The 14,255-nt window shown below is 40.7% G+C and overlaps 1 protein-coding gene across 3 annotated transcripts in view; it reads right to left on the reverse strand.

Annotated features, from left to right (window-relative positions):
- Positions 1 to 14,255, reverse strand: part of Ranbp17 (RAN binding protein 17) — a 309,416-nt gene that overhangs the window by 182,798 nt on the left and 112,363 nt on the right. Inside the window, exon 15 of one of the 3 annotated variants that reach the window (XM_087571583.1) lies at positions 9,933 to 10,050. Within the exon in view, the coding sequence (XP_087427709.1) occupies positions 10,030 to 10,050 (21 nt within the window). The 3' untranslated portion in view covers positions 9,933 to 10,029. 3 annotated transcript variants of the gene reach the window in all.

Raw genomic sequence — 14,255 nt, forward strand, 5'->3', positions numbered from 1 at the left:
CATGCCCATTAAAAATATTCTCTTTAATTTTGAGACAGATTAAGATATCTTTTTAAGGAAACTAGAAAGTATGTCACCTAATGATCACCCCCAGCATCTATAATATAGATGCCCTCTGTACAAATCACAAGCTGTAACAGGAAGAACCTTCTGTCACTTGGTTCAGCTGACAAAAAGGTGTACTGCTTCCTTCTCAAGTATATAATTATTACATAATACTTGGCGGAGGGAGAGTTGCTGTTTTGGGTTTTGAGACAGACTTTTTTCTCTGTAGTCTTGGAGTCCTGGAATGCACGATGTCAATCAGTATGGCCTCAAACTCCAAGATTTGCCTGCATCTGCTTCCTGAGTGCTGGGATTAATGGTGAACATACCACCTCCTGGCCTTTTGCGTGATTTCTGAAAGATACTGGACTCATTGTTTTACAGGTTTTTCCTTATAGTATGTGTTACTGTAGTAAACTCATTATTCATGTTTCCAATATTCAAAATATTAGCAAAGGAGACTTCTCTGATCCAAACAACTCATCAATATTGCGTCATCATGTCTCTTACCACAAATATTTCATTAAGACTGAAAACAAATGTATTTACCTATGGCATCTGTCTACAGTGACATTGCTAAAAAGAATGTCAATAGGGCGGAGAGTGCATCAACAAATAACAACACTCCTGCACTTTACCAGGAGTCAGAGAGCGGAGGGAGTGGGACAGCTTGGATTTTGCTGTTGCTCTCTCTATGTAGCACTGGTTGGCCTTAAGTTACCTATGTTTTACTCTGAGATCTGTGGCCTAAGGCTCTGGACACTGGAATTACAGGCATGAACCATCTCGCCTGCTTGGCTTCTTTATTTTTGAGATTTTGCATTTGGCTTAGTAATAGTTTTGGTTTGGGAAAAATGTGAAACAATATAAAAGCAAATCCATGATTCCAATTACTAACTAGTAAATACTACTATATAGCAAACTATTAGTTTTCACCATGGCTTTCTACAGGAAATACCTTTAGGTACTAACTAATTACTTCACTAATGCAGGAAAAAAAGGAACATGACGAGACTTGGGCAGTAGAGTTCAAGGCCATCAGAAGAAGCAGGACTGTTCATCACGCTCCTAAATTAAGGAATTTCCTACAGCATCACACACCACTCTGAATGAACATATGCTGTCTACTAACTATATACAAAATTATATACAAAAAGTACACGTGAGACAGTCATCTATATTCTCACTTCCCTTGTCCACCTCCCTGGTCTAAGGCTGCACTAGAAAGCACAGCGCTGTTTTCTATCATTTCCGTGCATCTTCAGACTTTTGAATGGGTTAAGATGGCAATGAAGTGTCAAGTGCAGGGCCTGCTACAAGGCAAAGAGTGATTACTTAACAAGGAGTCTGTTTCTCATGCTGTGTGACGCACATCCTCGCCATATACAAGAGGACACCAGAGCTGGAGGCACTGCTTTCCTGTCACTGGAAACATTATACAGGCAGAACCAGCTAGAACCAGAGGTGCACTAATCTGATACTAGTAAACTATTATCTTTCTGCAAGAGACAAATCAAAAACAAAAAAGCGTGCAGTAGAAAGACTGGAGTTGATGACATTCAGCAGCATGCGACCTGAGTGGAGGTTCTGAGCCATGCTGACAGCAGTGTAGTGGGTGCATGATGTGTACTCACCGCCAAGCTCAACTGGAGGCAATCTGGGCACACATTGCCACGAATACCTCAGATTCAGTATCCATTTGACTTGAAATAATTTTCTTTGTTGTGGGTTCAGAAACCTTTTACTGTCCCTGGACTGTTTCGGATTCACCTTCAGTTAACAATTTCCATTTGAGATCACAATCTACAATTTATACAAATTGTTCAGCCCAGAAAAAAGACCAGGAGGTTCATTATTTAGAAGAGCAGCTAAAGGTAGTTTTAAAGGGATAAAGATTTTATTATTAGAATTTTCAAACATGCAACACGGTTGAAAGAATTCTACAAGGACTATGACTATATCGCCTCTATTTAAAACTGAAAACTTCTTCACTAGCGCAAATCTTGTCATCCCTCTGATTTCCTAAGCCATGTGTTCAGAAGAGTTTCAATAGTCAAACATAATAGTTTCTACCATGAACTTTGGAACTCTGACCAGCACTTTGACTGCAAGTTATCACAGACATCATGGAAGTCCACAGGAGGCAGCACCATCTCTTCCTCCCAGCAGTCAGGTCATGAACTCCTGTGACTAAGAAAGGCTCTACTACATGCAAATGGCCAAGTCCTGCTCTTTAGACAGAAAGCTGCTTTTGGACAGTTTTAAAATTTCACCCTTGAAATTCTAGTGCTTGCTAGTCACATGACGCTGGGGTATAAGCACCGAGGAGAGAACTCTGCACTGCAGGGCTGAGAACAGCAAACCGAGAAGGGTCAAGGACAGATTTGCATTTCCTCTGGACTCTAGAACACTTGTACAAAGCACTGGCTACCATCACTACACAGGTCCTCTATGTGGATCTTAGTACACGAAGTGCAGTAGTCTCCAAGGGTTCAGAGACTTGCTAACCATCTAACCGAGAGCTAGCCCTAGACTCTAATCTGTCTGAGAATGGGCTGGACTTACTGACTTATGTCTATCAGACAGAACATGGTAAGAATGCTTAGCTTAGGACTAAGCATAGCGGCTTTCATCTTGTATTCTAAGAAAGCAAGCTGACATGTCAAGGAGGAAAGTCTAGAAACCTGGAAGAAAAGGACCTCTGTCAACAACCAGCAGGGAGGTAAGGCCGAGTCCTGCCAAACAGCACGCTGCAGATGGACTTTTCTATGCTCCGGAGGCTATCCTGAACTTTGAGCCTGGCTGAGTATCTTCTCTTAACCTTGAAGTGTGGAAACTAGACACACTCAGCCAGGCTGTGCCCAAATTTCCTAGAATTTTGTCAAATACATTTTCTAACGCATGTAAGTTTGGGGATAATTTGTTGTACAGTAATAACTAACTAAGAAAGAATGTAGGCGTTTCAAATTTTATACATTTTTAACTTCTCTCTTCAAGCCTCACTTCTTCACGTCTTCTTTCTATCCCACTTTTTCAATTTTGGTTCTCTGATCATTACTTGCCTTAAAACAAATACCCAGGTCTCCCTTATGTGCCTGCTATACAAAATATGAGGAAGATCCAGCACCCACGTAAAATTTGGGTATAGGGTGCCTGTCTGTAACCCCAGCACAGGCAGACATGAGCAGATACTGAGCGCTCAGTGGCTAGCTGGTCTAGAAAATCAGCAAGAGCACGAGCTAAGAAAAATGTTGGATAGGGAAAGAGAAAGACACCAGACAATGACTTCTGGCATTACACTCAGGCATATAACAAGCATACATATACACACATGAACACACACATACACACACTTAATTCTCAAAACATTTTCACAACCGAAGACATTCAATTGTAGATTCCCCAAATCTTATATACACTTATTTCTATTTTCAGTAACCCAAATATATAAAACAAGACTCTCCAAGCTTTAATAGAGCTATTAACTACTTTTTAAGGGCAACTAGAAAGGACACTAAGTTGAATGAGTGTTAGAAATAAGTCAAAAACCTACTAATGCCACAGTAGAGAAAAAAACATTGGACAACTACAACCTGGTTGTTTTGCTTGTCAAAGTGCATCAAAGCAAACCTATCTGGAAAGAAGGAATCTCAACTGGGCAACTGCTTCCATCAGATTGGCCTGCAGGCTCATCTCCGGGGGCATTTCCTTAGTTAATGATTGACTGGGAGGGCCAAGTCACTGTGGGGAATGTCCTGAGTGGTATAAGATAGCAGGTTGAGCAAGCCAGAAAGCTGCACTCCTCATGGTTTCTGCTTCAAGTCCAGGCTTTGACTCCCTCAGTGGCACACGGTGCCCGGAGCATCGTGAGAAGGAAGTAGCTCTCTCCTCTCTAAGTTGCTTTTGGTCATAGTTTTGATCACAGACAGAAACCCTGCTTAAGACATAACTATAGCCAGTAAAAGTTAACAAAAGGAAACATGGAGACAAAGTGTGGAGCAGAGACAGAAGGAAACACCATCCAAAGACTGCCCCACCTAGGGATCCAGCCCACATACCAAACCTAGACACTACTGTGGATGCCAAGAAGTACATGCTGACAGGAGCCTGATATAACTGTCTCCTGAGAGGATCTGCCAGAGCCTGACAAATACAGAGGTGGATGCTCAAGGCCAATCATTGGACGGATAATGGGGTCCCCAATGGAGGAGTTAGAGAAAGAACTGAAATAGCTGAAGGGGTTTGCAACCCCATAGGAAGAACAACAGTATCAACCAACCAGATACCCCAGAGCTCCCAGGGACTAAACTACCAACCAAAGAGCATACATGGCCTGGATCCACCCCTCAACCCCTACATATATGTAGTAGATGTGCGGCTTGGTTTTTATTCAGGTTCCCCAACGTATAGAGCAATGGCTGTCCCCGACTCTGTTGCCTGCCTGTGGATCCTGCTCCCCTAACTGGGCTGCCTTGTCTGGCCTCAGTGGGGGAGGACCTGCCTACTCCTGCAGTGACTTGATTTGCCTCAAAGGAGAAGTGGAGGGGAGAGGGAGGGGTTGTATGCAGGGGTAATGGAGGTGAGGGGGTTGTGATGGAGATGTAAAGTGAATAAATAAATAAATTATTAAAGAGAGAAAGGCCTTCCATAAATAACCTATATTAATACAGCACGCAGCAATCACTCTGCTCTTTATCCCATTTTAGTTTTCCTGTTAGTACTCATTTTGAATTCCTTATTGTACTTTCTAAATTATTGATTTACTATCTGCCCAACTAATCTATTTTTAAAGTTATTTATTCAAATCTTTCTCCATGCCAAAAAAGGTCTTGAGGAAATTAAAGGACACCGATGATTCTTACAGTGGCACACTTTGAAGCCCAGGGCATCCTAAGGGATTCAGGACCTTGGGGTTCTCTGTCTCAGACTGGCTCCCCTCCAGGTAGTAACTCCCTATGTTACTATGCACTGCTTACTCTGTGTGTAATGTAGACTGGGCTGTCTAGAAGTGAGAAATGACCCAAGAGAAAAATTACAAAAGCATTTGAGTAATTCAGCAGACACACTTGGGCAAGCATAGAGTGCCACTCCATGTAAGGGAGTTTGTGTGGTTGGGCACACCCAGGAACATACTAGATGGAATCAGGCCTAGTACTCTTGGTGAGAACAGTTTTAAGCTTTCCCATCATGCAGTATTCTCCTTACAGTCAAGACATAGCCTGACAAGCATCAGGTTTTCTCTACCCATAACCACTAGATTGCAAAATAAAAAAAAATGCTTTATAAAAGGCGTAATAACTACATTACAATAAACCTGAGTAATGTGTAAATGACTTCTAAGTGCATTATGACTTAAGAATAAAGTTTCTTTTTAGACTGTTGCCTTTTAAATTTTTCCAGGTAGTTATGGTTACTCTGGCTAATTTACTCTGGTTACTTATTTGTAAAAAGCTTTATAATAATGAATACATTTTATGATAATCCTGGTATCCGACTTGCATGTTTGTTGATGTTTATGCTGTCAGGTTCTAAATTGTAGGACCATAGATCGGGACACAGTCTGCATCAGGAGCACTGAATCCGTCAGAGAAGTGAGCCAGCTCAGAAGTGGGCTCTAGCGGCTCTGAGCACCGCTGTCAGAGCCACACAGTAGGCTCAGCAGAGGGTGAACATGCTCAAGTGAATAAATGCTGACTGGAACACCAGAAGTCTCTTACACTCAGTCCCCGCCACTGTTGAGGACAGCACTGCATTCATCCATCACGTCAACTAGGGCCCAGGAGAGCACTGACCTCCTTACCCCTTAACACTGTGCCAGGCTGGTGGTAAAGCACCTAACCTCACAAATGGCAAAATGAGGATTCCAAAACCAGTCTAGAACATTCAAAGCACATTAAAGCTGTCTTTGAAAGGATACACTAAGAAGAAAATGATCTTAAGGAAACAGTAAGACATGATTCATGCAATACAAAAATAATAACCTGCACATCCAACCACATTTGACCTTTACAGTAATAAGAGTGAGTTCTAGCACAGCCAGCAGTGTTTTCCTCATACCTAACCCCCATTATTACAACACAACAGTGTGCTGTCTATATCCCACCTATAGTTGCCTTGTGTCTGTTTAGTTTTATAGCAAGCAAGCAATTTGAGAATATGGTAATAAGGCCTCAATCACAGTAATGATGTATGATGGGTTGTAATTTCTCTGTGCTAATGGGTTACAAACAGTATTACAGTGATGACGGGAATCTCATTGATTCATTATATGACTGCAATAATACAAAAATGACTTAATATAGATCACTATTAAGTCATCCACATGCTCCTAACAAGCTCTATATTTCACTATATAGATATATAGGGAAATAAAATTAATATTAGTCTTTCTATATAAAAGTTCACACAGCACAAAACATTTTGTGTTGAGTACCCTAAATCAATGTTTAAAGTTGGAATTACTGCATTGAACTGGTTCTTTGAAAAGAAAACCATTGATTTTAATCTGCTTGAAGCAATCAATTACTCCCTGTCCTCTTTATTCCAAACTGTAATGAAAACTAAACTGCGTTGTCTTGAAAACTAAATGTGAAGATGATCATAAACAGAATTTAAACTCCATGGATTATTCATATCTACCCATTTAGATTTGCCATTTCCATTATGAGTACATTTGCCACGAGCATTTAATGGACATCTAAAAGGGAATTCATTAAAGCAGAGCTGTTGGCAGCACTTATGGGCTGCAGACTGCTTTCTGCTTGCCTTTAATAGCTCACTATTATAAAAGTGATATATTGTGTTCATCCCATTAGTAGTTTGCAGAAAGGTCTGCAAGAGATAACAAATCCTTCTGAATATTTTCAGAACAGAAAGTAAATCAGTTTGTTTGTTTTAAGCAGCATTTTCTAACAATATATAATTTTATAGCCAACTATATTTGGTTGTTCTAAGCAAAAAAATATTTTAGCGACCACAGATACATTTTATGAAGCACACAGCACATTTCTGAAGTCTTCTGTGGTTATTAACTTGAGACATTAGTGGCCATCAAGCAAACCAACCAACGGGAGGAAATTACGTTAGAAATAATAGCATCATGGACATTGCTTCGAGTTAAGAGGAGACACAGTTCAAGCAAACGCAGACAACCCCAACTTAACTGCATACTGCCACCACCTAAGGGACACGAAAAGATCACCTACGGAGATTCTTTGAGGAAACAACATTAATCAGTCTTTCTTTTTTTCTTTTAATTTTACAGAAGACAGAAAATGGAGACAAAGAAATGTGAAATACAATCTTAATGTTAATGCTTTTCATAGTGAACAATTAAATCCTGACTGGGCAGAAAACAAGGAGGCGGGAATCGGTCAAGAGGTCTCATCCTTGTCATGCCCGGATCTTGAAATATGTTGCCGCATCTCAGATAGACAGGTGGGAACCACATACAGGTGGTTTCAGCAAAGTAAGGAAATTCTGTGGGAGATTTCAGAGTCTGATGACATTACTAGCTTGTGGGTGACAGAAGCTCATGGTCATCTCAAAATACAGTTAAAGGCTTTGACAGTCACCTGGATGTTAGGCCAAGACAGGATGGACAGGATGCTTCACACAAGGACTAAAAACAGCCAAAGATACGTGGGCTTTCTGGCCTGCAACAGTTCAATTCCTAACAGGTAAAAGTTCAGGACATGTAGACTCTTACTATACATGACTTTTCTTCTTTCTGGTAACTTCTGTTTACATGAAACATGTCACACTTAAAGAAACATCAGACTAATGATAGATCAGAAAAACCCCCTTGATTAGGAAGGAAGGGTAGTGAATCCTGTGAATGTGTGTCAGAGACTCACAGCCAACTACTGTATTTGTAATTCAATTGTTTATTTTTCTTAGCAAATCTGCCCTTCCCCTTGTGCTTTTCCTTTCATGGTGCACTGCAGCTGTCTCTCTCTAACATGTGTGCACTGTGACAGCATGGGAAAACAGAATGCTGACCTCATTTTAAAGGCTTAAAATGAATTTTTATTTCATTTAGTTGAGCCAAGGTCCTCTCACAAGTGTGTTCACAGTCAGCTATACACAGCAGCAGGCCTGCAGGCATGGTGGTCAAACCAATCTTTAAAGGCCCTAAGTTTTAGTTCATTCTTAATTAAGCAGATGTCTCAGTGACTTCATAGAAGAAACAAAAAATGGCTGAAGTTTACATACACAGCCACCCAGAACAGTAGGGTTACAAAGGTGAGCTTTGAAAGGCAAAAGTTGAAGACACAATGGGACAGGTCACTATCAACTTCATGCTTCAAGTGCAAACTCCCCTGAGCCAGTCTGATGTAATCCACACACGTCAGTAAGAGTTCTTCAAGCAAGCTTCTTCAAAGTTCTAATTTTTCAACAACGTATTCAATTTGCCTATCCCAAGTGTGCCAGGACAGCTATGTTGCTGCTGTGCAGCCTCCAAAATGTGCCCAGTGAGTCTGTCACAAGACAGGCCTAATATTCAATAAAACACGCACAACACTCCAGCATAGTAATATGACTCAAATGTCTAAGCACTTAAATTACTTTATATATTTACATGATTGGGTTAGACTATGTTTACATCCTCAATACAATCCATGTATAGGAATCTAATCATCTTCAAAGAGTTATCTAGTGGGAAATAACTTTCCATTAGAATCTGAAGCACAGAACCTTTTCCGTTCAAGGAGAATACCATTTAAAGATTTTAAATATGTAATAAATATTTCCTATTTGTCTATGAACATTACACTAAGTCCACGTAGTCAGGAACAGAGATTTTGACTGATAGCTAGTGTTGTGGGTTAGAAGCCTAGAAGAGAGAGCACTCTTGCTAAAAACTTAGAGATTTTCAAATAATAAAAACTCAGCAATTAAGCCAGCAACAAAGGTTGACACAAAGAAACTTAGAGGAGGATAGCCCTTTCTTTCCAGTGGCTGAGGTCACTTAGAAACCATCTGGAGAACTAACTAGTCAATACAGGAAAATGAAACTAAGTTTGTTTTTATGTTTCCAAACTGTAAAAATAAGATATATTTAGGAGATCCCCACCCCGACACATGATTAAAATCACACTCTGTTATCACAAGGAAATTGTTTTATGAGACTGAAAACACAGTGGTATGCAATTCAGCACTAATTCAAGCAAACAACATTTTGAAGGACTCTTGAGAACAAAAGCAATTTTTTTTCTCCTTCAATTAAAAAAAAAACCCTTTGAAAAATAAGTCGCAATTCACTTCAAAGGTTTTAAGATGCAAACTTCAGGCTTCAACTAGCAGTGAATACTTATAGGAAATAACCCTACTTTTTTCTTATATGGTATGGATTGGAGAAATCCATTAATCCTCTTAAACATTTTGATTAAATGAGAGAACCTACAACGAAGATCTCCCTGACAATAGTATAAATAACCATAATATTACCAACCCTTCTGGCTTCAACCATTTACAGGTAAACAGTGAAAGATCTTAAAATCATAAACGTACACGATCGTGCATGTACTGTACTGGCTGTACTTGCTAACATTTAAAGCTCATTTAAAGACAAGGAGCAGCAGTAAAATCCTACGTACAAATAAATACCTGTCTCGATCCCTGCTTTTACATTTCTAGAATTAAGATGCTGAAATGATCACATTATGTAAAAAAAAGTTTTAAATGACAACCAATCCTGAACAGCTGAGGCTGACTTCAGGATAACTGGGGTGGGGTGGAGCAGGGTTAAGGGGTAGTCATGAGCTGTGTCTGTCTCCCTGGATAGCGCTAAAATGCTAAGGCTGACTGAAGCGAGACCATGCCTGAGTGTGACTTACCTGATGAGAAAAGAAACTGGCTTAATACATAGACTGCCTTGCCCTCACCTGGACCCTTAGACTGTGATCCCTGCTTCAGGTGATGATGGGTCAGATCCTTCTCAGGGAGGAAGAACCCCAGTTGGATAGGTTTGCCACAAGCCCTTCACAGGAAGATGCCAGTCTTCTGTGCAAGACAAAAAGAACAGAAAAAGGTACAGTGGCAGTGGACGAAGTCTCCTCTTTTAGGAGAGGAAAAAGTCAGATATCATATTCCCCATTAGCTACAAGCTCTCTCGTGTACACAGGCTAAGAAAAGTCGCTGTAAATGTTGGGAGTCACAAAGGTATTAAATCTAAACTCAGTGTTAGAGTGAGAGTCCAGCAAGAGAATGCTAATTACCACACCACCATCAACTCCTCCAAGGCAATTTGGTAAGCTCAGTAATCAAGATATTATTTTCATGGACAAAATAGTTAGTCCTAAAGTATTTTTTAAATGTTTACGTCTGGATTCACAGTTTCGCATTACTCCAAATGATTAAATTGTCCTTGCATTTTACAGTTACTCTAGTGGTAATTTTAAAGAATATACCCTTCTAGCTGCTCTCCATGGATATAGATTATAGCCTAAGATTTCTAAAAATAAGCTATCTTCAAAATTGATGAAAATTGTTTTCTAAACATTAGACGTTATATTTTTAAATGGTACTATTTTACAGAAGCAATAAGCACCAAGGTTTGAAAATGTCTCATTTTGTCCCTTTCTTAATGCTACATTTTAGCGTATCTAATAAATTACTAAGCTTTTTGTCCTTTGCACAAAAATCTATAAACATGGCTGCGCAAGTCTGGGAACGTCCATGCTCTGTGCTTATGGGTTATCACTTCATTTGGGCATATCAGTTTAGAAATCAAGAAACAAAGCCTTTCATGTCCTGTGCGCCAGAGCACATGGCGAGGGGACATGGCAGCCAACAGGCAGCACTTCCCATAAGGACTGGCATGACAGCAGGAGCACAAGAGCTACTCCATGGATGCCACAGGCGACGGACTAACAGCAGACCAACCCATACGAAGTCAACATCCCACAGTTCAGCTCTCACTTCCATTCTATGTAACCAGGAGGAAGCACTAGGACTGCCTGCCTACAAGAAACCCAATTCACGGGGAAAATACAGAAGGTGACCTCTGTAACGAAGATAGCTGCACACAAGTCACCAAAGTAGACAGCACCATTACCAGAAGGAAGCCCGGATGGCAGTCGGCTCCTTAACAGCAGCGTGATGCCACGGGGATCGGACCGAAGTCTCACAGAGCCCTCGCACACACACAAAGCAAGGTGCGAAACAGAAAACTGAAACTGAGCTGAACGCTGCAGAGCGCACCCGACAAGGCCATGCTGCTGCTACACAAGGTAAGCAGTTAATTCTACTCGTGTTTCAGGAGCAGTAGAAGGGTCTGAGAAGGTCTGTGACAACACTACACCTGTCAAGATGGACTAAAACGACAAACAAGGATTCTCCTTAAGAATTCCAACCTCTGCAGAGCTAACAAAATGAAGAAAAAAAAAGCCTATGTTTCAAAGCAGTGCCCTACCTTATTTTATGTGATAAGTTCATTTCAAAACTCAACTCTTAACACTTCATTCTAGTTTCATTGTATGCTCTAAAGAAAAAAAAGAAACATATGACTCATTTGAATTTATGAATGATTTATCATCTTAGGGGTTCAAAACTTACTGCTGAAAATTAAAGACTGAACATTAACTGGCCTGAGTTCATTTGTAAGCCAGATGTAACTTTCACAAAGCCATATACTAGAGCACTTCTAAGATCCAGCCAAATGGGGGCTGAGGATTTAGCTCAGTGCCTAGGAAGCGCAAGGCCCTGGGTTCGGTCCCCAGCTCCGAAAAAAAGAACCAAAAAAAAAAAAAAAGAACCAAGATCCAGCCAAATGGCCATCAGTAAGTCTTCATTACCTCATAGGTGTCTGGTGATCTAAAGCGCCTCAGTTCTACAGAGACTGCAGAGGCACAGCCAACAAACACATGAGTTCTATGTACAGGATCGACCTCAATTCAGTTAGATGAAGTCTAACAGAAAAATGTAGCTGGAAATCTTGGATAAAGTCATGAATCACGGGGCTTTCTGAAACAGGAGGCTGCAATACCGAGCAGTAGGACTTTAGGACCTAACACAAGGACTAACCTGTGTTTAGATCATGTCTCTGCTATTCACAAGGCAAGGGAAATTACCTTAGTGCCTCCTCACTTTTTTGCTTGAAGAAAAATAAGCATAGTATTAATCCACTGCAGTGCAGTGGTAAGGGCTGAAAGGAGACAGCATGTGCAGCACAGAGAGCAGTGAGCGCCACAGAGAGCACCATTACCATTCTTCTTGACCAAACTTCTTCCAATGAACTTAAAAATCTCCCCCCGAGATTATAAATTATAGAATGCGATGATAATTAAAACATAAAACTCCTATTTCATTTCACAAATATTTATCGACTACTTGATACCAGGAATACCATGGTATTATGGTAGGACAGACACAATTTCTTCCCTTAAGAAGCCTATATTTTCGGGTTTGGGGATTTGGCTCAGTGGCAGAGCGCTTGCCTAGGAAGCGCAAGGCCCTGGGTTTGGTCCCCAGCTCCGAAAAAAAGAACCAAAAAAAAAAAAAGAAGCCTATATTTTTGTAAGAAAGACACTACATCAATTACAGTTATGATTAATCACAGATGTGGAATGCACATTAAAGTGGCATGCTGTTGTATAGATAATAAAAACCTTAAAGGCAGGCTGCCTGGAGAATGCAGAATAGAAATCAGGGAGACAAACAGCAAAGTCAACCAGGTAGAAGAACAATATACACAAAGGCTCTGACAAAAACATATATGGAATTTAAGAGCTAAAGAAAGCTCGTCAGAAGACAGGGAAACAAAGAAAACTGTTGGAGGCTAAGTATGCAGGGGGACCAAGACCAGCAGATTCTTGAGATCATGGAAAAGATTTGACTATATTAGGAAAAGCAATGGAAAGCTCCTGGTTTTTACCTTACAATAGTCACAGCTGTTGAACTTTTGTGGATTCGATAATGGATGCATAAATCAACACTAAACAACCCAACCCGAGAGGCCATGGAGAGAAGTTGGCCTGTGAACATGACTCACAGAAGTATAAAGAATGAAACAGTGAAAACTAAGTATGAAGAGATTTTATTAACAGAATGGATTATTAATGAGCACCCACTGACATTTACACTTAAACAGTAATCAGATGATAAAATTAAACACTTGGCAGGATGTGTCATATGTTCTTTTAAAACATCCTACATGTCAAGTAGATGTTAAACTTAAATTTCAAGTTCAGAAGACATGGCTAAGTCGACATCTGTTTGGAAATCATGACTGAACATGATAATCAAAGACACTATGAGGCTGTTTAAGGAAAAGACCTACATCCAAGAAAACCAAACATTAAAGTCCAGACTGAGAAAATTAGCCAAAAAGAGGCAGAAGAGAAATTAAGAAGGAAGATTAGGGAAACAAAACCCAAAGCACAGTGTTAGAGAAGCCAAGCACAAAAATGGCTTCAAGACAGAGGTCACTGTGCTCCTGGGGCAGGCCGGACAGTAGGGGCCGGTTCTGCAGGTGCCATCGTCTGTGCTACCTGAGCACACAGAGAGCGCATGTGCTTCCTCTATGCAGGAAATTGGCAGAAGTTTCCCCGAAAAGAGCAAATGATGATTCTATTACGCTATTCTGTAGACGGCAAGTGCGGATGTTATGTCAAAGACCAGGGGTGGCTGCATTCACACGGAGATGGGATCACTGCTTCAGGATAACCAGGTGCAGCCAGTTCTTACCACCTCACAGAGTCCTGTGTGCCCCATCACTCCATCATTTCCACCCCACGACACTATTCGATGACTTCCTTTTGATTTGTTTCATTACTAAAATTCTTCACAAAACAAACAAACAAACAAAAACAACAAACAAACAAACAAAACAAAACCCCCAGAGATACAGCTGCAAAAGTGCTCATTTTAAACCCCAGCCTCGGAGGTGGGTATAGAGATCTCAGTGCCTCCAATGAACAGTCAGTGTTTTAAAAAGATGCACTGCCCCTCTATTCATGAGTAATGAGCTCAGAAATGACACCTAGGAATCTCAGTTCCGAGTCCACGGCACAGCAATGGGATCTTGTGCGGCACAGCACGAGCACATGAACTCACGGGAGGAAGCAGAGTCTAGAGCACGGTACAGCATAACTGTTAAAGCAGAGCTCCCTCTCCTATTGAGAACACACAGCGATCTTAGGAGACTTGAACTTGCTGGACAAATTTCCAGAATTGTCGGATTTTCTTTCACTAACTATGAAAGCCCA

Source organism: Rattus norvegicus, chromosome 10 (genome assembly GCF_021556685.1).
Source record: "Rattus norvegicus strain SHRSP/BbbUtx chromosome 10, alternate assembly SHRSP_T2T, whole genome shotgun sequence".
Lineage (NCBI taxonomy): Eukaryota > Metazoa > Chordata > Mammalia > Rodentia > Muridae > Rattus > Rattus norvegicus.